The 25863-nt window shown below is 57.0% G+C and overlaps 1 protein-coding gene across 7 annotated transcripts; it reads left to right on the plus strand.

Moving 5' to 3' along the window:
- Positions 1-118: 118 nt before the first annotated feature.
- Positions 119-25828, plus strand: TUBGCP6 (tubulin gamma complex associated protein 6). 7 transcript variants are annotated; one of them, XM_045555354.1, is made up of 27 exons: positions 119-320; positions 1182-1991; positions 3421-3584; positions 9339-9549; positions 15453-15626; positions 16627-17042; positions 17766-17844; positions 17999-18108; positions 18367-18458; positions 18559-18698; positions 18863-19012; positions 19849-19930; positions 20020-20108; positions 20201-20316; positions 21351-21489; positions 21842-21916; positions 22102-22953; positions 23035-23323; positions 23534-23592; positions 23764-23923; positions 24005-24173; positions 24335-24476; positions 24621-24815; positions 24908-25040; positions 25110-25323; positions 25410-25609; positions 25688-25828. In XM_045555354.1, the coding sequence occupies exons 2-27, from the start codon at positions 1251-1253 to the stop codon at positions 25777-25779; spliced, it is 5283 nt and encodes a 1760-aa protein (XP_045411310.1). In that variant the 5' UTR covers positions 119-320; positions 1182-1250; the 3' UTR covers positions 25780-25828. The 7 variants fall into 7 exon arrangements, with proteins under 7 accessions (XP_045411310.1, XP_045411308.1, XP_045411311.1 ...); XM_045555352.1 differs by having other exon boundaries at positions 22102-23323; XM_045555355.1 differs by having other exon boundaries at positions 16921-17042; positions 22102-23323.
- Positions 25829-25863: the final 35 nt, after the last annotated feature.

Raw genomic sequence — 25863 nt, forward strand, 5'->3', positions numbered from 1 at the left:
GGCTCAGGCCACACCTCCTGCGCCAGCTGCCTCTCATCCCCTGTGACGCAATTCCGGTGCGCCGGCTGTCGAAGGCTTGACGGTCGCGTGGGCGTGACGCGACGGCGGGAGCGGGAGCGGGAGCGGGAATCAAGGGTTGTCTGCGCTGGTGAGGCCTGGCGACTGGGCGGGCGTACAGCCCCGACTCCAGGGACCCTGCACGCGCTGCCGCCCGCCTCCACCCTGGCCGCGCCCCCAGCCTCCCTTTCTATTCTGAGAGGCCCCGGCCGGCAGCCTTTCCCGGCCCTGCAAGGGGACCCCGAGGACGCGTGCAAGGCCGCGTACGTCTACTGTGTACTTTCCCGGATGCATATTTCATTCTTCGTTTTTTTTCTCGTTCTGTGGCCCCCTGGAGCTTAAGGACGACTGAATTAGAAGGGAAACGGCGAGTTGGCGCTCGGTGGGCTCCTGCGGCCCGCCCTGAGGGCCGCCGGGGCAGCATAGGCGGGCTGGGGAGGGCAGAGCGTTCTTACTCCTTGTAGAGCAACCCGGTTTTTTTTGTTTTTTTGTTTTTTTGTTTTTTTTTTGAGACAGAGTCTCACTCTGTTGCCCGGGCTAGAGTGCCCTGGCGTCAGCCTCGCTCACAGCAACCTCAAACACCTGGGCTCGAGGAATCCTACTGCCTCAGCCTCCCGAGTAGCTGGGACTATAGGCATGCGCTACCATGCCCGGCTAATTTTTTTCTATATATATTTTTTAGTTGTCCAAATAATTTCTTTCTTTTTTTTTTTTTTTTTGAGACAGAGTCTCACTCTGTTGCCCAGGCTAGAGTGCCGTGGTGTCAGCCTAGCTCATAGCAACCTCAAACTCCTGGGCTCAAGCAATCCTTCTGCCCTAGCCTCCCGAGTAGCTGGAACTACAGGCATGCACCACCATGCCTGGCTAATTTTTTCTATATATATTTCTAGTTGTCCATATAATTTCTTTGTTTCTTTCTTTTTTTTTTTATAGGAGAGACGGGGTCTTGCTCTTGCTCAGGCTGGTCTCGAACTCCTGAGCTCAAACAATCCACCCGCCTCGGCCTCCCAGAGTGCTAGGATTACAGGCCTGAGCAACCCGTTTAAAATGCAAATTCTGAGCTTCAGGGTTAAGAGGCTACCTGTCATTTAGCCCTGTCTGACCTTCCATTCCCTGTCTTTCAGAATGTGAAGTGAAGCCGGGGTGAGGTGTTTTCTCACATGCTGGGGGCCCGGAGTTGAGAAGGGGTCGGCATGGCCAGCATCACCCAGCTCTTCGATGACCTGTGTGAGGCCCTCCTGCCTGCTGCCAAGACTCACCTGGGCCAGCGCAGTGTGAACCGGAAGAGGGCAAAGCAGAGCCTCAAGAGGGTGGCCTACAATGCTCTTTTCACAAATCTTTTTCAAGATGAGATGCATCAGCTGCAGCCTGACCTGTCAAAACTCCCAGTGAGAAACAAGATCCTCATGTTGTCCTTTGACTTGAGAGTGGGTGGCCTGGGCCTGGAGGCAGACCGTTTGGAGGAGCTTGTGGAGGAGCTTGAAGCAGCCCCTTGCTGTCCGCTTGTGGAGGTGGGCTCTGTTTTGGATCTCCTGGTTCAGCTGGCGGGGAGTGGTCCCCCTCAAGTACTGCAAAGAAAGCGGGGCTACTTCCTTAACAACAAGCATGTTGGGAGAAATGTTCCGTATGGCGGATACGATTGCTGTGACCTGAATGTGTTTGAGATGGACATTCAGTCTTTGATCTCCAGAGAGGAATCTTTGTGTCACAGCATGATCCAGGAAACACTTCAGGTGATGGAGGCTGCCCCAGGCACTGGCCTGCCCACCGTTGGGCTCTTTTCGTTTGGTGACCCTTGTAGTGACAGATTTGAGAGAGACACCCGGGTCTCGCTCTTTGGTGCCCTTGTGCACAGCCGCACTTACGACATGGATGTCCGACTGGACCTGCCCCCGGTGCCAGACAGTGCAGATGTCTCGGGACTGGCCATTAAGGTAGAGTATTTGTTTTCCCTGCTTTTATTTCTCTGGGGATTTGGAAAATGCCTTCTTTGGCTTTTCTTTTACTGCGGTAAAAGTAGCATGGCTCAAGTCCAGGTCACCTGGTGGCTGAGCTGTCTCGAGGCAGGGATGCTGGAGTGGGCTTGCTGGTGCCACCCTCCTGAGCAGGGAGGGTACTGCCTACCTGTGGGCCACAGCCACATGCTGCTTTTCGTCTTTTATCTGATAGAGCACGTTGTTAAGTCATTTCTGTCCTCTAGAGTGCCTGTTTAAATTTAAGTTAATTGAAATGAAATAAAAATTCATTTCCTTTTTATTTTTTTGAAACATAGTCTTACTCTGTTGCCTGGGCTAGAGTGCCTCAGCATCAGCCTAGCTCACAGCGACCTCAAACTCCTGGGCTTAAGCAATCCTCCTGCCTCAGCCTCCCAAGGTGGTACAGGCGTGCACCACCACACCCAGCTAATTTTTCTTCTATTTTTAGTTGCTCGTCTAATTTATTTTTTATTTTTAGTAGAGACAGGATCTTCCTCTTGCTCAGGCTGGTCTCAAACTCCTGACCTCAAGCAATCCTCCTGCCTCAGCCTCCCAGAGTGCTAGGATTACAGGCATGAGCCACCACGCCTGGCCAAAAATTCAGTTCCTTAGTTGCGCAAGTCACATGTAGCAAAAATATTTGTTCATGCTGCGCGTGCATTTTGATGTACTGTTCCCACCTATAATGTGAGGATTTTTTCCTATGTTATGTTATAAGTCATTACTTACATTTGTGCTGTATGAATATTGCTAAAACTATTATTTTCAGTCATTTCATTACAATGAGATATTTAGGTTATTTCCGGTTATAAATGGTGCTATATCAGGCATCTTGGCGTACATTAATTTTTTTGTGTGTAGTATGACTTTTTTTTTTTTTTTTTTTTTTTGAGACAGAGTCTCGCTCTGTTGCTCGGGCTAGAGTGCCGTGGTGTCAGCCTAGCTCACAGCAACCTCAAACTCCTGGGCTTAAGCGATCCTCCTGCCTCAGCCTCCCGAGTAGCTGGGACTACAGGCATGCGCCACCACGCCCTGCTAATATTTTCTATGTATTTTGAGTTGTCCAGCTAATTTCTATTTTTAGTAGGGATGGGGTCTTGCTCTTGTTCAGGGTGTTCTTGAACTCCTGACTTCAGGTGATCCTCCTGCCTCAGCCTCCCAGAGTGCTAGGATTACAGGCATGAGCCACCACACCCGGCCAGAAATTGAAAGTTTTAATAAATTATTTTGTTTAATTTCTTAAATGATTTGTTGGAGGAAACCATTGTATAGTACACACGTGCTAGGTCGTTGCCGCTGCGAGCATGCAGAAGTGTGTGCGTAGCCCTGGGGCAAGTCGTGGGCGCAGAGGAAGGGGTGGTGATGTGCTCTTCCCTATGCTCCGCAGGTTCCTCAGAGTGCGGATCAGTGGGAGGATGAAGGGTTCCAGTCAGCGTCCAATTTGACGCCTGATTCCCAGTCTGAACCGACCGTGACCCCAGACGTGGACCTGTGGGAGGCTGCGCTCACGTATGAGCCCAGCAAGCGGAGGTGCTGGGAACGAGTTGGATGGTGTGTGAGTCTTTCTCTGCCTTCACATGCACCACCCCGACCCCACGTGAGCAGCACGGCCTTGGCATGTGGAGGGCAGTGCGTGCTCGGTGAGCCCAGGCAGCTCAGATGAGGTTAGGAATCTGGAAGTTTCAGTCAGACTGAGTCCTGCGAGTGAAGAGAGACACACAGGGAAACGACCTCCAGCCTTTAAGGAAGTTCCTGCATTGCCTTAATCTCAGGAGAGTGGTCCGTAGGCAGCTGAGTCACACCCTTATCACCAGGGCTCCCAGGTAGCCAAGGGCTGCCTCACAGGCTGTGTGGTCAGTGCCAGGAAGAGGTGCTGTCTGGGCACAGGGTGCCGACGCAGGAGCCTTTTCCCTATGTGGAAGAGCTGGGAGTAGCACCCGGGCTGCTGGGAGATTCTGGTTGTAGCATCCTTTCCCCAACTGGTGCTGGTAGCTTGCTCCCTGGATGGAGTGGCCACTCCCTCCCTGGGCTCATCTGGGTCCGGAGGTCTCTGCACTCAGGACCTCCCAGAGTCTTTGATGTGCGGGTGTCTCCCAAAAACTCCCAGCGCTGGAGTCGAAGACACACACTGCCCTGTTGTTGGGTCATGGAACCCCCTTTTCACATCCAGTCCACTGGCGATTCTCTGGTATACCTGTGTGGGGAGCGCTGAATTAAAGAGTCAGGACTGGCTGGGAGCTGATACCCCTCATGCTGCTCCCAGGTCCTGCAGTGTCGCCTGGAGAGGAGCACATGCCCAGTGGGCTTTCCTGGATGCTGTCATCTGCCCCCAAGTGGATCCCTCCGGGCTGCCTGGCTGCCTGCTTTCTAGCGCCAAGGTGCGGGCAGTTGTCTTGCTTTTCTGCCCTTTAACGTGCTGCTGGCGCCTCAGCCCTGTGTTTTTGCAAGTACAGAGCGAGTCTGGTGGTCCTGCTCGCTGCTTATCCCTCACGTGTTTAAACACCAGCCCTACAAGTTACTGCTTTTTTCTGTAAATATTTGCCAGTGGCATTTCATTTGTTAGCTTACATTTTTCTAGGTTTAGTTATGTGGGTCATTGTTTAGGAGACATGATGACTCGCCATTTCACCATCCTTGTCACCTGTTCTTAATGCACTTGATCCTCCTCATGTGCTCTGAAAGCACAGAACTGACCACAGAGCTCAGCACTGAGGAGCACCCTGGTGGTGTTTCCTACAAGGAGGACTACAGCTAACCTTCCTGAGACGTTGGCGTGTGCCCGGTAGCGTGCTTAGCACAGCCTGGGCGGCTTCTGCAGGCACACTTCCCCCGGGCCTCACAGAGCAAAGATACTGTGGTCATCTTGGTGACAGCAGCTGTCATGGGACCTATACAGGGCCATGTGGTGGCTGGGCCCGAGTGCATCTCTCCCATGCCTCTCCACTGCCCATTTGGTTGTAAACCTGACCTATGGCCCCTGACATTGCAGACGGGTCAGGCTGAGACATTGAGACAGAGTCTTACTCTGTCACCCCAGCTAGATTGCAGAGGCGGCATCATAGCTCTCAGCAACCTCCAACTCCTGGGCTCAAGCGATCCTTTTGCCTCAGCCTCCTGAGTGCCTGGGACTACAGGCGTGCGCCACCATGCCCGGCTAATTTTTTCTATTTATTTTTTAGTTGTCCAGCTAATTTCTTTCTATTTTTAGTAGAGATGGGGTCGCGCTCTTGCTCAGGCTGGTCTCGAACTCCTGAGCTCAAACGATCCACCTGCCTCAGCCTCCCAGAGTGTTAGGATTACAGGTGTGACCTACCATGCCTGGCCTTGATGAATCTTTTGATCTTGTTTCAGTTTAAATCCAGCCACCTGCTAGTTTTATGCTGCCAAGAACTCTGATCACCGGTGGCTAAAGAAGCTGCTACCCAGCCAGAAGCAGAGCCCCTTCTGCTGTCTCCCCAAGACCCCTGGAGGGCCACCTTCCCCCATTCACCCTGAGAGCCAGCGTTGGCTGAGGGCTTGCTGCCCTCCCTGCTAATGGGCTGCAGGGGCTGGGCCAAGGCCGGGGCTTTTCAGAGCCTCGAATGGTGGGTTTCTCTGCATATGTCACCCATGTGGGGCAGTGTTTTAGTTACACGTAGGGCTGCGTCATGTGTGCGGACGTGTGGGAATGTGGAATTTTCACGCAGTAAGCCCCGGGATGCTTCCCTGTGTTTTCCTGCTGTCCATCACCAGCTTTCTTCCTGCAGCTCTGATTCACCAAAGACGGTGCCTGGCTGTGTCGGTGTCGGGGGTCAGTCCTGGAGGAGTCAGGCTGCAGTGAGGAGTGGGGTAGCGCCCACAGCTGTCACACCTGCACAAGGGACGTTCCCAAGGGGGCAGGCAGAGAGGTTCTGAGAGACTTCCTGTCTTCTTGCTCTTGCCCTGAGGGCCACTCCCGACCCCAGGCCAGTGTCTTGGGTCGGGAGTGGCCCACCTGCTGACTGGATGGACACCTTAGGCCTGGTATTCCTGCTTCATCCAGCCCACCCTCCATGTGAGCGATGGGCCTTGCCACCTGCCAGGGCAGAAGTCAGAGCTCATCACTGCTCTGCCTGCAGGGCCTCATAGCTGCTCCTCGTGTGGAACAAGGGCAGGCATTTCCGAGATGTCACCTGGGTGCGGTGGGTGTGAGTGGATTGAAGGTGGGGGTGCGACTGCAGCCAGTGTGTGTGGTGCAGCCAGTGTGTGCAGTGCAGCCAGTGTGTGCGACTGCAGCCAGTGTGTGCAGTGCAGCCAGTGTGCAACTGCAGCCAGTGTGTGCAGTGCAGCCAGTGTGTGCAACTGCAGCTAATGTATGCAGTGCAGCCAGTGTGTGTGACTACAGCCAGTGTGTGCAGTGCAGCCAGTGTGTGCGACTGCAGCTAATGTGTGCAGTGCAGCCAGTGTGTGTGCGACTACAGCCAGTGTGTGCGACTGCAGCCAGTGTGTGCAGTGCAGCCAGTGTGTGTGCGACTACAGCCAGTATGTGCAGTGCAGCCAGTGTGTGTGTGACTATAGCCAGTGTGTGCGACTACAGCCAGTGTGTGCGGTGCAGCCAGTGTGTGTGCGACTACAGCCAGTGTGTGCAGTGCAGCCAGTGTGTGCGACTGCAGCCAGTGTGTGCGACTACAGCCAGTGTGTGCGGTGCAGCCAGTGTGTGCGACTGCAGCCAGTGTGTGCGGTGCAGCCAGTGTGTGCGACTGCAGCCAGTGTGTGCAGTGCAGCCAGTGTGTGCGACTGCAGCCAGTGTGTGCGGTGCAGCCAGTGTGTGTGCGACTACAGCCAGTGTGTGCAGTGCAGCCAGTGTGTGCGACTGCAGCCAGTGTGTGCGACTACAGCCAGTGTGTGCGGTGCAGCCAGTGTGTGTGCGACTACAGCCAGTGTGTGCGGTGCAGCCAGTGTGTGCGACTGCAGCCAGTGTGTGCGACTGCAGCCAGTGTGTGCAGTGCAGCCAGTGTGTGCGACTGCAGCCAGTGTGTGCGACTACAGCCAGTGTGTGCAGTGCAGCCAGTGTGTGCGACTGCAGCCAGTGTGTGCAGTGCAGCCAGTGTGTGCAGTGCAGCCAGTGTGTGCGACTGCAGCCAGTGTGTGCAGTGCAGCCAGTGTGTGCAGTGCAGCCAGTGTGTGCGACTGCAGCCAGTGTGTGCGACTACAGCCAGTGTGTGCGGTGCAGCCAGTGTGTGTGCGACTACAGCCAGTGTGTGCGACTACAGCCAGTGTGTGCAGTGCAGCCAGTGTGTGCGACTGCAGCCAGTGTGTGCGACTGCAGCCAGTGTGTGCGGTGCAGCCAGTGTGTGTGCGACTACAGCCAGTGTGTGCAGTGCAGCCAGTGTGTGCAGTGCAGCCATTGTGTGCGACTGCAGCCAGTGTGTGCGACTGCAGCCAGTGTGTGCAGTGCAGCCAGTGTGTGCGACTGCAGCCAGTGTATGCAGTGCAGCCAGTGTGTGCGACTGCAGCCAGTGTGTGCAGTGCAGCCAGTGTGTGCGACTACAGCCAGTGTGGCAGTGCAGCCAGTGTGTGCGACTGCAGCCAGTGTGTGCGGTGCAGCCAGTGTGTGTGCGACTACAGCCAGTGTGTGCGACTGCAGCCAGTGTGTGCAGTGCAGCCAGTGTGTGCGACTGCAGCCAGTGTGTGCAGTGCAGCCAGTGTGTGCGACTGCAGCCAGTGTGTGCGACTACAGCCAGTGTGTGCGGTGCAGCCAGTGTGTGTGTGACTACAGCCAGTGTGTGCAGTGCAGCCAGTGTGTGCGACTGCAGCCAGTGTGTGCAGTGCAGCCAGTGTGTGCGACTGCAGCCAGTGTGTGCAGTGCAGCCAGTGTGTGCGACTGCAGCCAGTGTGTGCGACTGCAGCCAGTGTGTGCAGTGCAGCCAGTGTGTGCGACTGCAGCCAGTGTGTGCAGTGCAGCCAGTGTGTGCGACTGCAGCCAGTGTGTGCAGTGCAGCGACTGCAGCCATTGTGTGCGACTGCAGCCAGTGTGTGCGACTGCAGCCAGTGTGTGCAGTGCAGCCAGTGTGTGCAGTGCAGCCAGTGTGTGGAGTGCAGCGTGTGTGCAGTGCAGCCAGTGTGTGCAACTGCAGCCAGTGTATGCAGTGCAGCCAGTGTGTGAAGTGCAGCCAGTGTGTGCAGTGCAGCGTGTGTGTGTGTGTGTGTGTGTGTGTGTGGTGCAGCATGTGTGTGGTGCAGTGTGTGTGTGGTGCAGTGTGTGCGGTGCAGCGTGTGTGCAGTGCGGGACACACCCTCTCCCAGCCCTGGGCAGAGCACCCTCAGTTGGCAGATTTTCTTTGGCAGTTGCTCGTCCCCAGGGCCGCCTTCCACCAGTCCACCTTGTCTGTTTTTCTTAAAAGTTGGAGAGATTTTTACTGTGTCTACCCCTTGTGTTTTCTTCAAGGGTGAAAGTAAAATCTATCTACCTATTTATTTGTTAATCAATATCTAACACCTGTTACCATCCTAACCCTTTCTGAACTCGCGGTTCTGTCGTGCTGTGTGTATTCACACTGTTGAGGTGCAGATCTGCTGAACCTTTTCCTCTTGCTGAGGAAGAGGGAAATCTGAAACTCTGTTCCCACTAAACTCCCCTCTCACACCTGCTCCCATGCCTGGCAGCCACCGTTCTGTCTGTGTTTAGGGTTTTAACTACTGTAGAGACCTCATGTGAGTAGAGTCGTGCAGTATTTGCCCTTTTGTGACTGGCTCATTTCACTCAGCACGATGTCCTCAAGGGTCTACCCTGCGATAGCGTATGTCAGAATTTCCTTTTCTTTGAAGGCTGATGAGTGTGTATTGTGTGGGTGGACCACGTTGGTTTATCCATGCATTCTTCATGGGATGCCTGGGTTGCTTCTGCCTTGTGGCCGTTGTGGATACTGATGCCCTGATGGTGGGTGTGCTGGCCTTGTGTCGTTGATGGAAGAACGCTTTGTGAGTGAATCGTCATCCTGGGGACCCGTGGTGTGGCCTGTGGGTGCTGTTCCAGGGCTGGGCCAGTGAGGACAGTCCCTGTCAGTCCTGGGCCCCCGGCAGGTGCCCTGGACACGTTTCCACACAGAGTTGTGCAGAGGGAGTGGATCGCAGTCGGCCTCGGGGTGGGCAGGTGCTGATGGAAGGGCTGCGTGGCTGGGTGGCATTCATACCTGGCTGTATTCCACAGGCGTTTATTGTTTTTGAATCACTTTCTTCCTTCTGTTCATTCTAAGTTGATTCTAAGTGCTCCTTCTGAGAGCACACACCTGGTGCTGAGGCGTGGTCACCGCGTCTGCTTACAGCTGCCTTCTGTCTCCCTCACAGCCCCCCTGGCCACAGAGAGGAGCCCTACCTCACAGAGGCGGGCAGGGACGCCTTCGACAGGTTCTGCCGGCTCCGCCACGGGGAGCTGCAGCTGCTCAGCGGGGGCCTCCTGCAGGCCCCGCAGCCCGTGCTGGTGAAGGAGTGCGAGCTGGTGAAGGATGCACTGAACGTCCTCATTGGGGTCGTGTCCGCCACCTTTTCCCTCTGCCAGGTGAGACGTGCTCGCTTCTGGTGGTGGGGCCCGCCCCCGCCAGTTCCTATCGCAGCACAGGAGCCGCAGGGAAGGCCTGCCCCTCGGCAGCAGGTGATCGCAGCCGCAGTCATCCTGTCTCAGTTTTCAAAAGCGTTAATTTATTGATGTGCTTTTAAAAACTGAACAAGAGTAAGATGCTTATTGCTATCAGCGAAGCAACAGAAAACGCACGTCCATTTCCACTCCCAGCCTGGAGTAGTGCTGAGGGCCTTCCCAGCCTTCTCAGTGCTCCCAAGGCGGGTGCCCTCAGGAGCACCTGCCTTGAGGAAGAGTGTCACACGATTTGGGAACTCTGCCACTGGTCTTCTCACTTAACCACGGACGTCTCCTGGCTGGCGAGCTAGGGCTCGTGGGTTCTGGGCAGGCGCCATGCTTCATCCAGCCCCCTTGCTGGGTGACTGAGGAGTAAATGAATATATTTAGAAAAATGAAGTCTTGTTCTGCAGTTTTTTTCTTTCTTGTAAGTGCTCATCCTCTTCTATATCTTTGTTGTTTGTTTGTTTGTTTTTGTTTTATGAGACAGAGTCTCACTCTGTTGCCCAGGCTAGAGTCCCGTGGTGTCAGCCTAGCTCACAGCAACCTCAAACTCCTGGGCTCAAGTGATCCTACTGCCTCAGCCTCCCGAGTAGCTGGGACTACAGGCATGCGCCACCATGCCCGGCTAATTTTTTCTGTATATATTTTTAGTTGTGCAGATAATTTCTTTCTGTTTTTAGTAGAGACGGGATCTCGCTCTTGCTCAGGCTGATCTCGAACTCCTGAGCTCAAACGATCCACCTGCCTCAGCCTCCCAGAGTGCTAAGATTATAGGCGTGAGCCACCATCCCCGGCCTCTTTCTGTATCTTAAGTGTTCTTTTGTGGTGGTTTCTCAGACTTGAATGTGTACTGAGGGAACATCCAGCAGTCGGCATAGGTGCTCAGGCGCAAGAGCCTCAGGTGATGCTAGTGCCGTTGACCGCTTTCCTGGCTCCTTGCACCCTGGCACGAGAACAGCCGTCCTGTGTGGAATCAGCGTGCTCTCTCTCTGTCTCCGTCTCACCCCGCCTCTCTCTTTTTTATTGTGGTAAAATACACACGCCATAAAATTGACCATCTTCCCCCCGCCCCCCCCTGCTTTTTTTTTTTTAAGGCAGAGTCTTAGTCAGCCCAGGTAGAGGGCAGAGGTGTCTCCACAGCTCACTGCAACCTCAAACTCCTGGGCTCAAACGATTCTCCTGCCTCGGCCTCCCAGAGTGCTAGGAAACAGGCGTGAGCCACTGTGCCCAGCCGAAAATTTATCATCTTCACCATTTTTGAGTGTTTAGTTCAGTGGCATTAAATATATTCACAAATATATACATAATGTTCACCTCCAGGGCTCTCTTCATCTTGCAGAAATGAAACTTGCACCATTAAGCAAGCGCCTGCTTCAGCCGCAGCGGCCTCCACTCCACCCTCCATCTCTGGATTTTCTGACTGCAGGTCCCTCAGGGGCACAGTCACGCACTGTCTGCCTTTGGCGTCTGGGCTGTTTCACTGAACCATGTTTCCGAGGTTCATCCATGGTGGAGTGTGTGTCAGAATTTCCTTCCTTTTTAAGGCCGAATGATATTTGCGTGTATAGACCACATTTTGTTTATTCATCCATCCATCGGTGGACAATTGTGTTGGCTTCTGCCTTTTGTCTGTTATGAGTAATGCCGCTGTGAACATGGGTGTACAAACACCTGTTTAAGTGCTTGCTTTAGTTCTTACCGGTGTGTGCCCAGCAGTGGAATTGCTAGGTAATATAGTAATGATTCACTTTTTGAGAAACCAAAAATCTATTTTTCTATGGTGGCACCATTTAACATACTCTCCATCAACGTGTGAGGTTTCCAGTTTCTACACATCTTTGCCAGCAATTGTTCTGTCTGTTGTTCAGACGGCCGTCCTGATGGGTGTGAAGTGGTATCTGATTGTGGTTTTGATTTGCTTTTCCCTAATGATGTGATGTTGAGCATGTTTTATATATTTATTTGTCATTTGTGTGTCTTCTTTGGAGAAATGTCTGTTCAAACTTTTTTCATTTTTGAACCAGGCTTTTTATTTTTTGTTGTTGAATTTTAAGAGTTCTCTGTATATTCTGGATGTTAATCCCTTATCAGATACATGATTTGCAAATGTCTTCTCCCATTCTGTGGGTTGGTTTTTGCTTTGTTGGTAGTGTCTTTTCATGCGTAATTTTCATGTGGCCCAGTTTGTCCATTTTTTCTTTTGTTGCCTGTACTTTTGGTGCCATATGCAATAAATCATTGCCAAAGTCCAAGATCATGAAGATTTGCTCTTTTTTATTGTTTTTTTTTTTTTTTCCCCTAGACAGGGTTTTGTTCTGTTGCCCAGGCTGGAGTATAGTGGTGCCCTCATAGCTCACTGGAACTTTGGATTCCTGGATTAAGATTTGCTCTTATGTTTCTTTTTGAGAGTTTTCTACTTTTAGCTCTTAAGTGTGCCATTTTGAGTTGATTTTTTTTCATGGTGTAAGACAGGAGTCCATCTTAATTCTTGGGCATGTGGATATCCAGTTGTCTAGCACCATTTGTTGAAAAGACTGTCCTTTCCCCATTGAATGGTCTTTGCACACCTTGTTGAAAATCAGTTGGCCACGTATGTATGAGGGTTTATTTCTGGACTCTATTCTATTTAATCGGTCTATGTGTCTATTCTTACACCAGTACCACGCTGTTAATGATTGTAGCTTTGTAATAAGCTTTGAACTGGGGAAGTGTGAATCCTCCAACTTTGTTCTTCTTTTTCAAGATTGTTTTGGCTATTTGGGGTCCCTTGAGATTCCATGTGAGTTTTAGGATAAGTTTTTCTTTTTGTGTAAAAGAATGTTGGTATTTCAATAGGGATTGCATTGACTCTGTAGATCTCTTTGAATAGTGTTGTCTTTTTAATATTAAGTCTTCTGATTCATGAACATGTGATATCTTTCCATTTCTTTAGATGTTTAATTTGTTTTAGCAGGTGTTATTTATTTTGATTTTCTGATTGAAACTATTCAGCAGTGTTTTATAGTGTTCATGTATAAGTTTTTTGCCTCTTTGGTTAAATTTATTCCTAAGTATTTTATTTTTTTGTTACTATTATAAATGGAATTGTTTTTTTAATTTTCTTTTCAGATTTTTCATTGCTAGCATATAGAAATACAACTGATTTTTCTGTGTTGAGTTTGTGGCCTGCAGCTTTGCTGAACTTTTTAGTTCTGAAAAATTTTTAATGGAGTCTTCAGGGTTTTTTATATATAAGATTATATCATTTGAAAACAAATAATTTTCCTTCTTCCTTTTTAATTTGGATACCTTTTATTTCTTTGTCTTCTCTGATTGCTCTGGCTAGGATTTCTGGTACTATATTGAACAGATGTGGCAAAAACAGGTATTCTTGTCTTGTTTCTGATCTTAAGGGAAATGTTGAGCGTTTTTCATATAAAGCTTTCATTGTGTTAGAGAAGTTCCCTTATATTCCTAATTTATTGAGTGTTTTCTCAGGAAAGGGTGTTGAATTTTGTTAAATGCTTTTTCTGCATCAGTTGGGATGATCATGTGGTTTTTTCCTTTCATTTTATTAATGTGGTGTTGTATTACATTGATTTTTTTTTTTACGTTGCATTCCTGGAATAAAACTCACTTGGTTATGTGGTTTTTTGTTTGTTTGTTTTTTTTGAGACAGAGTCTCACTCTGTTCCTCTGGCTAGAGTGCCGTGGCGTCAGCCTAGCTCACAGCAACCTCAAACTCCTGGGCTCAGGTGATCCTTCCGCCTCAGCCTTCCGAGTAGCTGGGACTACAGGCATGCGCCACCATGCCCGGCTAATTTTTTTGTATATATTTTAGTTGTTTGGCTAATTTCTTTCTATTTTTAGTAGAAACGGGGTCTCGCTCTTGCTCAGGTTGGTCTCGAACTCCTGAGCTCACACGACCCGCCCGCCTCGGCCTCCCGGAGTGCTAGGATTACAGGCGTGAGCCACCGCGCCTGACCCGGTTATGTGTTTTAATTTAGAATATTTAAGATGGAGAGCACCCCTTCAATGGTTAGGAGAGACACAAGATGGAAATAAAGATTTTACAGGTCTTGGGGACGGGGGGGTGGCGCATGGCACCTGGAGCCGCATCCACACAGGGTTCGGGGAACTTGTGTGAGAGAGAGGGGCCCACAAGCCAACACTTTTATTGGGGTCTGCGGCGCTATCCAGACAAGGTTTCTGCAGGGAGTTTTGACCGGTGGGTTTAACGCAAGCAGGCAGGAGGCCCAGGAGGTCATGCCGTGCCCAGGAGGTGGTCGCTTGGTGCGCTGGCATAGTCCACTGGGGTCTGGGCTCAGCGGGGCTCAGCGGGGCCAGCGGAGTGGCGGTGTGTGGCTGTCCCACAGTCGGTGGTCACCAGGAGGCAGAGAGCTGAATTGGCCACATAGAGGGACTAGGAGGGGGTCAGGAGTGACGCAGCCCTGCCGTGGCACAGGAGGTCTGACGCACACTCAGGGGTGCCGAGGAAACGCAGAGTGGTAAGAATTCACCACATCGTGGTGTGTGATCCTTTCAGTGCTCTGCTGGATTTGGTGTTTTAGCATCATACTGAGAATATTTGCATCTATATTCATAACGAATACTGGCCTGTAGTTTTCTTTCCTCGTAGCATCTTTGTCTTGAGTTGGTATTCGGGTGATGCTGGCCTCACGGAATGAGTTAGGACGTGTTCCCTCTTCTGCTCTGGAGTCCGAGAAGGACTGGCGCTTTGCACGCCGGGGAATCCGCCAGCGCAGCATCTGGCTCTGGGCTTTTCTTTGTTAGGAGATTTTTTTTGTGTTTTTCTTAAACTGTGATCAAGTACATATGACATAAAATATACTCTCTTCACCTGTTGGGGGGTTTTGATTACAGTTCAGTCTTGTAGCTCTATTTAGATTTTCTATTTCTGTCCTAGTCGATTTGCTACTTTGTGAGTTTCTAGGAATTGGTCTGCTTCACCGAGGGTATCGATTTGTTGGCACACAGTTGCATTTTCTTAAAGTGCTTTTTGTTTCTATAGAATCGTTAGCAATGTTCCCACTGTCATTTCTGATTTTAGTCATTTGAATCTTCTCTCTTTTTCACAGTCACCTTTTTTCTTAATCATTCTAGCTGAAGGTTTGCCAATTTTGTTGATCTTTTCAAAGAACCAACTTGTGGTTTAGTTGATTTCCTCTATTTTCTACTCTCCTTTTGTGTCTGCTCTGCTCTTCATCGTTTCTTTCCTTCTGCTCTCTTGGTGACATTTCCTCAGGGTGCACAGCGCAGTCACAGTTTGGCAGCTGTCCTCTGAGTGGAGGCATGTCCCCTGTGACGTCCGCTGCGGTGCTGGTGTTGCTGCGCTGCGTGTGAGGGCGTCTAGGACACTCCGTGCCCTGTGGTTGGGGACGGTGTCGGGGACGGTGTTGGGGACAGCGTGCTGTCGCGACTCTGTACACATCTTCCGTTGTTTCCTCTGGGCGCATCCCCAGGAGCTGAAGCGTCAGGCTTACTGGCAGGTGTTTGTAAAGCTCCCGCCACAGGCAGGTTGCCGGTGTGCACGTGTGTTTCGTGGGAGGCGTTGTTCTCCTGCACCCTCTTCCACGGTTGGCATTTTAAACGTGTGTTTTCAGTGTGGTCAGGGAAAAATTACACCTCGTTTTGGTTTGTATGTTTTTTGTTACTAGGGGTGGGACAGTTTTGAGTACGCTTTTTGGGTGTTTTTGCTTCCTGCTGTTAGAACTTCCCGTTTGGGTGCCTGGTCTTGGGGTCCTGGCCTTGGGGGCACTCTGAGCAGTCTGATGGTTGGGGTCTGGCTGCCTGGCCCCTGTGACCCCTCCTCTGCCCCTGCCCAGCCGGCCCAGGCCTTCATGGTGAAGCGTGGCGTCCACGTGTCAGGAGCATCTCCCGAGAGCGTCGGCAGCCTTCTCTCGGAGGTGGCGGAATACGGGACCCACTACACGCGCCTGAGTCACTTCTCCCTGCAGCCCGTCCTCGACTCCTCCTACAGCAAGGGCCTTGTGTTCCAGGTACGGCCTCGGCCTCACGGCTGTCACACGCCTTCACGAGAGCCGTGTGCGCCCTCTGGGAAAGAGGATCAGAGATCCGACTCCAGGACCACTGAGTCCAAACCTTTTGTTTCCATGGTAACACCTGAAACCCGGCAGTTACTCTTCAGGAATGGGGTGACCGGTGTTGATGTTTGACCCCAGCAGTCATTCCGCTGGACATCTGGGACAGATGTGTTTGGGCCACGGGATGGGGAGGCAGGTCCCCCGCGAGGAGGACCGGTGACGCGGGCTGGGCAAGGCAAGGCTAGGCACAGTGTGGGGGGCGGGAGCCGCCTGCTCCCCGTGGGCCCCGGTGCCTTGCGCGACTGGTGGGGCAGGGCTCCCGGGGGGCTGGTGGGACTTGTGGGTGCTGGGGTCTCTGAGCCCTGTCGGGCTCCAGATGTCGCTGTTTGGTGAGAGACTTGCAGCTGGCCCCTAGCTGCTCGGGTTCCTCAGGGGGGGAGAGGACAGGTGTGCGGACGAGCAGGGTGTTCGGGAGAGCTGAGAGCGTGTCCCGAAGACGGGCAGAGGCCCCAGGGCCCAGGAGGAGCTGGTCTGCGTGGGCTCCTTTGTGCGTCAGTACCGTGTGGGGCTGCTGGGGTGACAGGTGGCGTTTAGGTTCCAGGCAGTGCAGGCTGGGGAGGTGGGTGTGGCCCGAGCCGCATGGGGACGACCTTCCAGGCGCAGGAGCAGCGAGTGTGAAGGCCCTGAGTGCTGAAGGGAGGAGAACGGGTCAGGGTGGGCACCCGGGCCGGGGCCAGGGCAGAGAGGGGAAACCAAGGAGGGCGGGACGTGGTTCTCGGTTGTCTGGTGCGTGGGGCCAGGGCCAGGCCAGGCCAGGTGACGCCTGGGGCTGTGCAGGCTGAGGTGGTTGCAGGTGTTCCTGTCCTGGCATGACCCAGGGGCCGTGCTGCTGTGGCGTAGCCAGGACCCTGGTGCCGCCCAGACCCCTGGGGCCTGAGCAGCTGAGGCCTTCCAGGGCCAGCACCTGTGTGCAGAGCCCGGACACCCTTTTCCAGCATCACCCCGGGACCCCGGAGGAGTTGCAGCGCCAGGCTTTGCTGTGGGCCTGTGGCTTCCCGTGAGGGGTCCTTGCTTCTGGCCTGGCTGGGTGGCTGGACTTAACCCACAGGTGCCCACTGTGTGGGAGTCGGAGCCCCAGGGCCGAGGCGCAGAAGCAGAGCCCCTCCCCAGCACTGGTGCGCGTTCAGGCCCTGAGCCCACGGCCTTGTCCGTGTGCGCGGCCACTCTTCTCCTGGCCCCTTGCCCACAGGCCTTCACCAGCGGCCTGCGCAGGTACCTGCAGTACTACCGGGCCTGCGTTCTCTCCACACCGCCCACCCTGAGCCTCCTCACCATCGGCTTTGTCTTCAAGAAACTGGGCCGGCAGCTCAGGTAACCTCGGGGCTCGCTGGGCAGTGGCGGGTCAGCCCTGCGCCCTGGCAGGTGACAGGACAGCCCTCGCCTGGTGGCTGAGCTCACCAGGTGCTGGGTGCTGTGGGTGTCTGCCGGCTGCCCCCTGCGGCCAGCCCTGCCCCAGCCCGGGGGCTCCTGCTTGGGCAGCACTGAGGGTTAATAAACAACCAGGCAGAGTTGGCAAGTGCTGTCAGGAGGAGGGAGGGGCTGGGGCTGGGGATGGCGGGAGCTACGTGAGGTGGGGGCCTCCGCCCACAGGAGACTGAGGGCTGAGAGTGCTCGATGCAGTGGGGCCCTGGCGGGGGGTTCTGGTAGGTGTGTGGTGCTGCCGTGTGCAGCTCAGACCCAGGCGCAGGGCAGAGGGGCCGCAAGGGGCCTAGTCATGCAGGCCAGAGCAGGTGGTGACCTGGGCAAAGCAGTGGGGGGCTGGGGTGGAGCCCAGGTGGGGGGCAGGGGAGTCCCAGACACGAGAGGGCTCGAGTCCTGGCTGGAGCCCAGGAGTGAGCGGGGAGCTTGGGTGGGGGTCTGGCAGGTAGCACAGACCTGGGTTGCTGGGATGCAGGTGGTTTTTAGAGCCGGGGTGGGTGGGTCGGTCACTTTGGGGAGCAGGAAGATACACAGGGATTTTGCTCCCCTGGTGTCTGGTCCAAGCCTGGGGACCCAGAGCCCCATCGCTTGGTCTGACCCGGCCTCTGGGTCTAGGTACCTGGCTGAGCTCTGTGGCGTGGGCACTGTGCTCCCGGGAGCCAGTGGAGGAGGGCCCAGGGCTGCGTTCCCCACGGTGAGTTGTGCCTCCTTGCTGAGGGTGGAGGCCTGGCCAGCTCTAGGACGTGGGGGCGGCTGGGCGTGGCTCCCCTGGGGCTGCTGCTGGGCAGGGCTGCCCCTCCGCTCTGGGCTCCGGCTGCGCTGAGCCCGCCTGCCCTTGCCGTCCGCAGGGGGTGAAGCTGCTGTCCTACCTGTACCAGGAGGCGCTGGATAACTGCAGCAACGAGCACTACCCCGTGCTGCTGTCCTTGCTGAAGACCAGCTGCGAGCCCTACACGCGGTGGGCACGGGTGGCTCCCCAGAAGGGTGGGGCGGGGCTGTACTGAGACCAGGCAGATGGTCGAGAGCGTCCTCTTGCCAGACACCTGCTGAGTGCAGGGGTCACACACCAAGAGGAAGGCAGGTTAGGTGGGCTCTGGCAGTGGGTGTCCTGGGCAGGAGGCCATGCCCTTCTCTGCCCACCATGCCCACCTCACTGCCACCCAGCCCGGCCACACTGTTGGCCACAGCCACCTCACCGCATTCCCGTGGTCCATAGGTTCATTCACGACTGGGTGTACAGTGGGGTCTTCAGAGATGTTTACGGCGAGTTCATGATCCAGGTGAACCACGAATACCTGGGCTTCAGAGGTAAGTGGCGGCTGGCTACTGGGCAGAACCTCCACACCTGTGGGCCTGTGGTCAGGGCCATCGTGGCACAGGCCACCCATGTGTTCTTTGCCACCTCTAGATAAGTTTTACTGGACCCACGGCTACGTGCTCATTTCCAAAGACGTGGAGGACTGCGTACCTGTGTTCCTGAAGCACATTGCCTATGACGTGTACGTCTGCGGCAAGACCATCAACCTGCTGAAGCTCTGCTGCCCCCGGGTGAGGAGGGTCCCGTCACCTGCCTGCACGGCGGGGGGCGAGGGCCCTGTGCTTGGGGAGGGGTGGGTTCTGGGGGCCCCGGCCAAGTGCAGTGGCTGTGCTTGGTCCTGGTGCCACCTGCCCCTGGCTCTGCCCGGGCTCACCGCTGGCTCTCCCTCCTGCAGCATTACCTCTGCTGGTCTGACACCCCCGTTCCCCGCATCTCAGTGATTTTCTCCCTCGAGGAGCTGAAGGAGATTGAGAAGGACTGTGCCGTCTACGTGGGGCGGATGGAGAGGGTGGCTCGCCACAGCTCCATCAGCAAGGAGGAGAAGGTGCGAGCCCCAGCGTCTGGGGGGTTTCCTCTATACCTCCCTGCGCCACCTGGGAACTCAGGTGGGGGGGAAGGACGCTGGGTGTGCACCGTGCAAGATGGGGAGTCTCCCATCTGGCATTTCCCATCCTGCCAGTGGCTGGGTGGGTGCTGAGGGGGAGCCAGATGCCCAGGACAGGGGCTCTGTCCTCTCTCCTGGGCCTGGGTGGCCTGGCCTGAACCCCAGGCTTTGCTGATGTGGGCAGCTCCACAGGGGTTTCCCTTGGCCCCCCCAGCTCCGGACAGACCCAGTCCTGGCTGAGCCCCGGGGGCAGGACCCGGGGGTCCACACCCGTGTGGCCTCTGCAGGCTGCCTCCTGCTCAGGGGTGGGTGTGCCTGGGCCGGGGCTGCAGGTATCCTGTGTGCTGGGGGGACTGTTGCTGGGGGCAGTGCCATCCCCAGGGGCACTCTTTCTGGGCTGTTCCCTGGTGGGCAGCAGGGAGCCCTGGTCAGAGGCAGACCCAAGAGGCCAAGTGGGGAAGCCCCTCTCTGAGACCCCCGGTCTCCCTCCAGGGTAGGCACACTCAGCCTGGGGCCTCAGCCCCAGATGTCTCTCTGAGCCTGTCAGCTCCAGCTTGTCACTGGTGAGAACGGAGGGTGTCTCCCTGTCACTGCCTGGTGCCCTCCTCACAGCCTCAGAGTTGTGCATCCCGCCTGCCGACCCTGATTGTGCACAGGGTGTCGAAGGGGTGGGTGTGACAACAGTGGGTGTCCCAAGCGTCTGTCCGCTTTCCCAGGCCGTCCTAGTTGAGGTGACAGAGGATCAGGATACTTTGTTCACCCATTTTCTTTCCCAGGAATTACGTATGGAAATTGCAAAACAAGAGCTAATTGTCCATGCCCGGGAAGCAGCATCCAGGGTGCTGAGTGCGCTGAGTGGTGAGCACGGCCTGGGTGCTCCTCTTGGCGGTCTGGGGGCCCCTGTGGGGGCTCCTGGTGACTGTGCACCTCTCCCCGTCCCAACGCAGACCGGCAGATGTCAGAACAGATGGCCTTGGACGCCCGGAAGCGAGAGCAGTTTCAGAGGCTGAAGGAGCAGTTTGTGAAGGACCAGGAGGTGGGTGGGTCTTGCCCCTAGGGGGTTCAAGTCCCTGCGGGGTTCGGACTCGTGGCATCCCCGTTTGACAAACCCGGCTGTGTGTGGTGTAGCGACGCCTGGCGGCCAGACAGGAGGAACTGGATGATGACTTCAGCTACGCCCGCGAGCTCCGCGACAGAGAGCGAAGGCTGAGGGCCCTGGAGGAGCAGCTGGAGAGGAAGGCCAGGTAGGCCGGGGCTGAGGTCCAGGGCCCCACGGCGCCATTTGGCCTTAGTGGCGGCGACTTGACTTTTTTATTTTGAAAATCGTGCAGCATACGTTCAGGTAGAAAGACCATATACAGACCCCAGGGTGACCCCCGCCTGGCTCAGTGCTTCTGGCCACTTGGCTGTGTTCAGGGACCATGGCTGTCCTGGAACGTCTTTATGGTTGGTTTTCTCGTCCACGTGAGAATCGAGGCAAGGGCCACATGCTGTGTGGGTGTCCTGGCATTTGTCCAGCACAGCACCCAAAAGTCTGTGTCCTTGTGGTGTCGCCAGCTTGCCCTGTGATCTGGGAGTGGAACTGGAGCCCTGAAGGGGCTGTTCAGCGTCTTAGAGAAAGCCCGTCCTGCTTAGCCTCGCGGGGTGGCCTGTCATCCCCACCTTGACTGCTACTTCTGGGGCCGGCGAGGGGTGTGCGTGCAGGAGGAAGGGGGTGTGTGTGCGCCTATGCTGTGTACGTGCGCACGTGTGGGGTGTGTGCATGCACGTGAGTAGGAGAAAACAAGGCACAGAGACCGCGTTCTTGGCCTGCGGCAGCCAAATTGAAAATGTCCAGTTCAGATTTGGGCCCAGTTGCCCTTGGAGAGAGGCTCAGTCTCTGGGAGTGACAGGCAAGGCAAGCTTTGAATTCAGCAAATAGAGTGTTGGCGTTGGTTTTGCTTCATGTACTTTTATGCATTAGTCTCAGTCCCTGGGGTTCGCGCCTGTAGACTGGGCAGGTGGAGGCACCTCAGAGGGGGGCCTGGCCTCCCGCGGGCTCTGCTCATCCCCCCGCCCAGGCTGTGTGGGGTCTCATGCTGGTGTTCGTTAGCCTGACGGGCCAGGGTCTCCCGGTCTGGTAGGTGGAGAGGAAGGTGCTGCCCCCGCAGCTGCTGTGAGGGCCCAGAGGGAACGGCCGTGTCAGGGGCCTGGGGAGGTGCCCACCAGGGGCCTCTGTGGACATCCGAGCCCGAGGGGCGCCCGTTGGTGACTGTGTCCCCTCTGGGCGTGGCTTCAGGCAGGCGCTGGTGGACCATTACAGCAAGCTGTCTGCAGAGGCGGCCCGGCGGGAGCAGAGGGCCCTGTGGAGAATCCAGCGGCACCGACTGGAAAGTGCGCGGCTTCGTTTCCTCTTGGAAGATCAGAAACGCATTCAGGTATCGTGGTGGTGTTAGATGGAGGCTTTTCCGCTGGCTTTGGGGGTCTCTGAGCCCCACGAAAGTGCGCACAGACGTATGTGCCTGTGTAGGGTCAGTGGCAGTTTTCGTCAGCTGCAGCATGGCCCTGTGCCGCCCGCTTTGTGACGCGCAGTTGCACGGGTGCAGGTGAGCTGGCAGGTGCCGAGCGCTTCCACAGCCCAGGCTCCTGGCCGCGTTGTCACCAGCCTCGTCTTGCTCCGTGCACGTGGCAGTCGTGGGCAGCGGGGCTGTGGCTGCTGTGCTGTGCCTGGCACCCGCTCTGCTGGTCACCCCTCAGCTGCTGTTCTTGTCCCGCGTGCTTGACTTTCAGGGGCTGCTGAAAGACGCGTCGGAGGTCCAGACGCCCCAGGAGCCGCCGGCCGCCCGCCCGCGTGCTCCCTCCCAGGTGAGGGCCAGGGCAGGACCCGGGTGCCCCAGCTCCGAGTGGGGTGTGCCGGGCCTGACCATGTCCCCATAGTCCTTAATGGTTGGGGACTGTCAGCCACGGCCATGGAGTTGAACTTGGGAGATGGGGTTAGGTGGCCAGAGGGAAACTGAGGTCAGACTGGGTCTAATGGCTGTGTGTTTCAGGCCACGTCTCCGGGCCCTGAGCACCCAGATGGAGGCCGAGGCTGTGAGTCCAGGCTCCGAGAGCAGCACGGGGCTGCCTGGGATTGCTCAAGCAGGCCGGGCACGCCGGCGCCAGCGCTCCTGGGCGCTGTAGCAATGGGAGCTGGTGGCGTGGGGCCCCGGCAGGTGGCGGGGGCTGAGCAGCCTGTGCAGACCGGCGAGGTCCCACTCCTCGAGGAAGTGCTACGGACCATCAGCTCAGACCTGCCCTCCTCGGCTCCTGGGGAGACACGCGTAGCAGCCGGTGCTCAGCCCCCCGGGCCACAGGAGTACGACTTCAGCAGCGTCCTGAGGCCAGCTGTGGCCCCCGCGCCTTCGCCAGGGCCCTTCCTGGCTGTAGAGGGCCGCTCGGGCCGCTCAGAGCAGCCGGTACGGGGGGACACTGGAGTGCAGCCAGATGCACATGTCCCTGACACACACGTGGCTCTGCCTCAGCCACAGCCACCCAGGCATGTCCGTCCTGAGGAGGGCAGCCGGCCCACAGAGCAGCTCCTCGGGCACCTGTCAGGGGGTGGTGTTCCCTCAGAAGGATGCGCTTCTGGGACAGCTCCCTCCCGGCCATGCTGGGACATCCACAGACACGTGTCGGACACCAGCATCGGGGTTGGGGAGAACGTGTCAGACGTGGCTCCCTCCCGGCCATGCTGGGACATCCACAGACACGTGTCGGATGCCAGCATCGGGGTTGGGGAGAACGTGTCAGACGTGGGTCCCTCCCGGCCACGCTGGAACATCCACGGACATGTGTCGGACGCCAGCATCGGGGTTGGGGAGAACGTGTCAGACGTGGCTCCCTCCCGGCCACGCTGGAACATCCATGGACACGTGTCGGATGCCAGCATCGGGGTTGGGGAGAACGTGTCAGACGTGGCTCCCTCCCGGCCACGCTGGAACATCCATGGACATATCTCTCAGTCCCACCTGGTGCTGGGGCCACTGTCACCAGAAGCTGAGCCCAGCATGCCCATGCCCCACCGGAGCCCCCCTGGCCAGTTGTCCCGGGCAGGCCTCAGCCTGGGGGCACCGAGCCCTGCCCTGGAACGTGGGCCACAGTCCCCTGTGGACACGGTGCTGTCAGTCTGCTCCTCTGGCTCAGGCAGCGGGGAAGAGAGCAGCCTCCAGACCACGCCCTCTGCCGTGGCCAGGCCCGACGCTCTGGGAAACGGTGTCCCCGAGGAGCCAGGTTAGAGTGGGTGGCCTGAGGGGCCCACAGAGTCCTGGTGGGAAGAGAAGGCAGCAGCTCATGAAGCTGCCCTCAGGGCTCCTTTGTCAGCCAGGACCTGAACTGCTGTCCTGGGCCGGGGGAGGTACGGCCAGAGCCAGGGCCAGCCCCACTGTCCCCTCAGTAGGCACTTGGCCCTGACGTCCCTCCCTCCCTTCTGTGTCCACCCAGGCCCAGGGAGGAGTGGAGGCGCTGAGGACCTCTCTCTGAGTCGGCCTCTGAACCCACAGGTCAGGGTGGACACTTCCCAGGGGCTCTGGGGGCCCGGGGTCGGGGAGCACATGGTGAGGGCTCCCTCCCTCTAGGGCCCATGTACTGTTTCCTCTTTCTCAACACGGGGAGGGGGACCAGTGAGCAGTGCTGGGCAGGGAGGCATTTCTTTGAGGCTGGCCTCTTCCTAGGAAGACACAGCTGGCCCGAGAAGCCCAGGCTCTGGCAAGGAGGAGGCGGACGCAGAGGCGGAGGCGGAGGCCCTGCGCTGGGGCCGGGAGCAGGCCTACCTGGCAGGCCTGGCCAGGCAGTACCCCCTGGAGCAGTACCCAGACAGCTACGAGTGCATGTGTGAGTAGGTGCCGCGGAGGGTAGAGGGCGGCCCCGGGCTGGCATGTGCTGCGGCACATGCTGACAGCCGGCCTCCCTCAGCGGAGCCTCCTGCCGCTCACCTGCTGCACCACGTGCGTCCGCGGGCCTTCGCCTTCCCCGTGGACCCCCAAGTCCAGTCGGCCGCAGACGAGACTGCGGTGCAGCTGAGCGAGCTGCTGACACTGCCGGTGCTCATGAAGCGCTCCATCACCGCCCCGCTGGCCGCCCAGTGAGTGCCGCCCCTGACCCCAGCTCCCACCCCTGACCCCGGCTCCTGCCCCTGCCCACCCTGACCCCTGGCTCCCACCCCCGCCCGCCCCTGCCTGCCCCTGACCCCGGCTCCCACCCCTGCCTGCCCCTGCCTGCCCCTGACCCCGGCTCCCGCTGCAGCATTTCCTTGGTGAACAAGGCCGCGGTCGATTACTTCTTCGTGGAGCTGCACCTGGAGGCGCACTGTGAGGCCCTGCGGCACTTCCTGCTGATGGAGGACGGCGAGTTTGCCCAGTCCCTCAGCGACCTGCTCTTTGAGAAGGTGACCCCAGGGGCGGGGTTGGGGTGGCGCTGGCTGCAGAGGGGAGGTCTTCTGGGAGGGGAGCCCCTGTCCCCTGGCGCAGCGTGGGGTACTGGGCCCTGCTGACTGGAGTGGGACCCCTCCGGATGCCCGTCTCTCCCCCAGCTGGGGGCTGGCCAGACGCCGGGGGAGCTGCTCAACCCGCTGGTCCTCAACTCCGTCCTGAGCAAGGCCCTGCAGTACAGCCTCCACGGGGACAGCCCGCACGCCGCCAACCTCTCCTTCGCCCTCAAGTTCCTGCCTGAGGTGTTCACGCCCAACGCCCCAGACGTGTTGAGCTGCCTGGAGCTCAGGTACAAGGTCAGCAGCGGCTCTCACTCCGCGGACGAGGGGGCCTGCCCCACGGGGCCGAGTGCCGAGGGGCTGCTTGCTGAGCGGGGCTTCTCGCGCAGGTTGACTGGCCCCTCAACATGGTCATCACCGAGAGCTGCCTGGGCAAGTACAGCGGCATCTTCTCCTTCCTGCTGCAGCTGAAGCTCATGATGTGGACGCTCAAGGACGTCTGCTTCCACCTCAAGCGCACAGGTGAGACTGCCCGGGACGCGCCCCAGGCCCGGGATGCGACGCCGCTGACCCCCGCTCTGCCCTCTGCAGCCCTGGTGAGCCACATGGCCAGCTCCGTGCAGTTCCGGCAGCTGCAGCTGTTCAAGCACGAGATGCAGCACTTCGTCAAGGTCATCCAGGGCTACATCGCCACCCAGATCCTGCATGTTACCTGGTGCGAGTTCAGGGCCAGGCTGGCCGCGGTGCGTGACCTCGAGGACATCCAGCGCGCCCATGCCGAGTACCTGCACAAGGCTGTCTTCAGGTGAGGCCGGGATGCCTGGGGGACCCCTGGGCCCGCGTCCCCACCCCTCCCGGCACAGCCTACCCAGTGGCACTGCCTCCCGGCAGGGGGCTCCTAACAGAGAAGGCGGCGCCCGTCATGAACATCATCCACAGCGTCTTTAGCCTCGTGCTCAAGTTCCGCAGCCAGCTCATGGCCCAGGCCTGGGGCCCGGCCGGGGGCCCTCGGGGCGCCGAGCACCCCAACTTTGCCCTCATGCAGCAGTCCTACAGCACTTTTAAGTACTACTCTCACTTCCTGTTCAAAGGTGAGCTGGGCTGGGGTCCACTGGGCAGGGTCCCCAGCCATGGGCAGAAGTCTGAGCTGCTCGCTGACCCCCCCCCAGTGGTGACCAAGCTGGTGAACCGCGGCTACCAGCCCCACCTGGAGGACTTCCTGCTGCGCATCAACTTCAACAACTACTACCAGGACGCCTGAGGGCCTGCTCCATGGGGACGTGAGGAATAAAGGTGCCCTTGGCCTATCATTGCCTCTCTTCTCTCCGGGGCTGGGGACAGGGCA

Source organism: Lemur catta, chromosome 6 (assembly GCF_020740605.2).
Source record: "Lemur catta isolate mLemCat1 chromosome 6, mLemCat1.pri, whole genome shotgun sequence".
In the NCBI taxonomy this organism is placed as follows: domain Eukaryota; kingdom Metazoa; phylum Chordata; class Mammalia; order Primates; family Lemuridae; genus Lemur; species Lemur catta.

Bases quoted from the DNA above. Each gene is read 5' to 3' on its own strand.
- TUBGCP6 (XM_045555352.1), top strand. From the start codon at position 1,251: ATGGCCAGCATCACCCAGCTCTTCGATGACCTGTGTGAGGCCCTCCTG. The intron at 23,924-24,004 runs GTGAGTAGGTGC...GGCCTCCCTCAG, and splicing joins AGACAGCTACGAGTGCATGT to CGGAGCCTCCTGCCGCTCAC. The intron at 25,041-25,109 runs GTGAGACTGCCC...TGCCCTCTGCAG, and splicing joins CTTCCACCTCAAGCGCACAG to CCCTGGTGAGCCACATGGCC.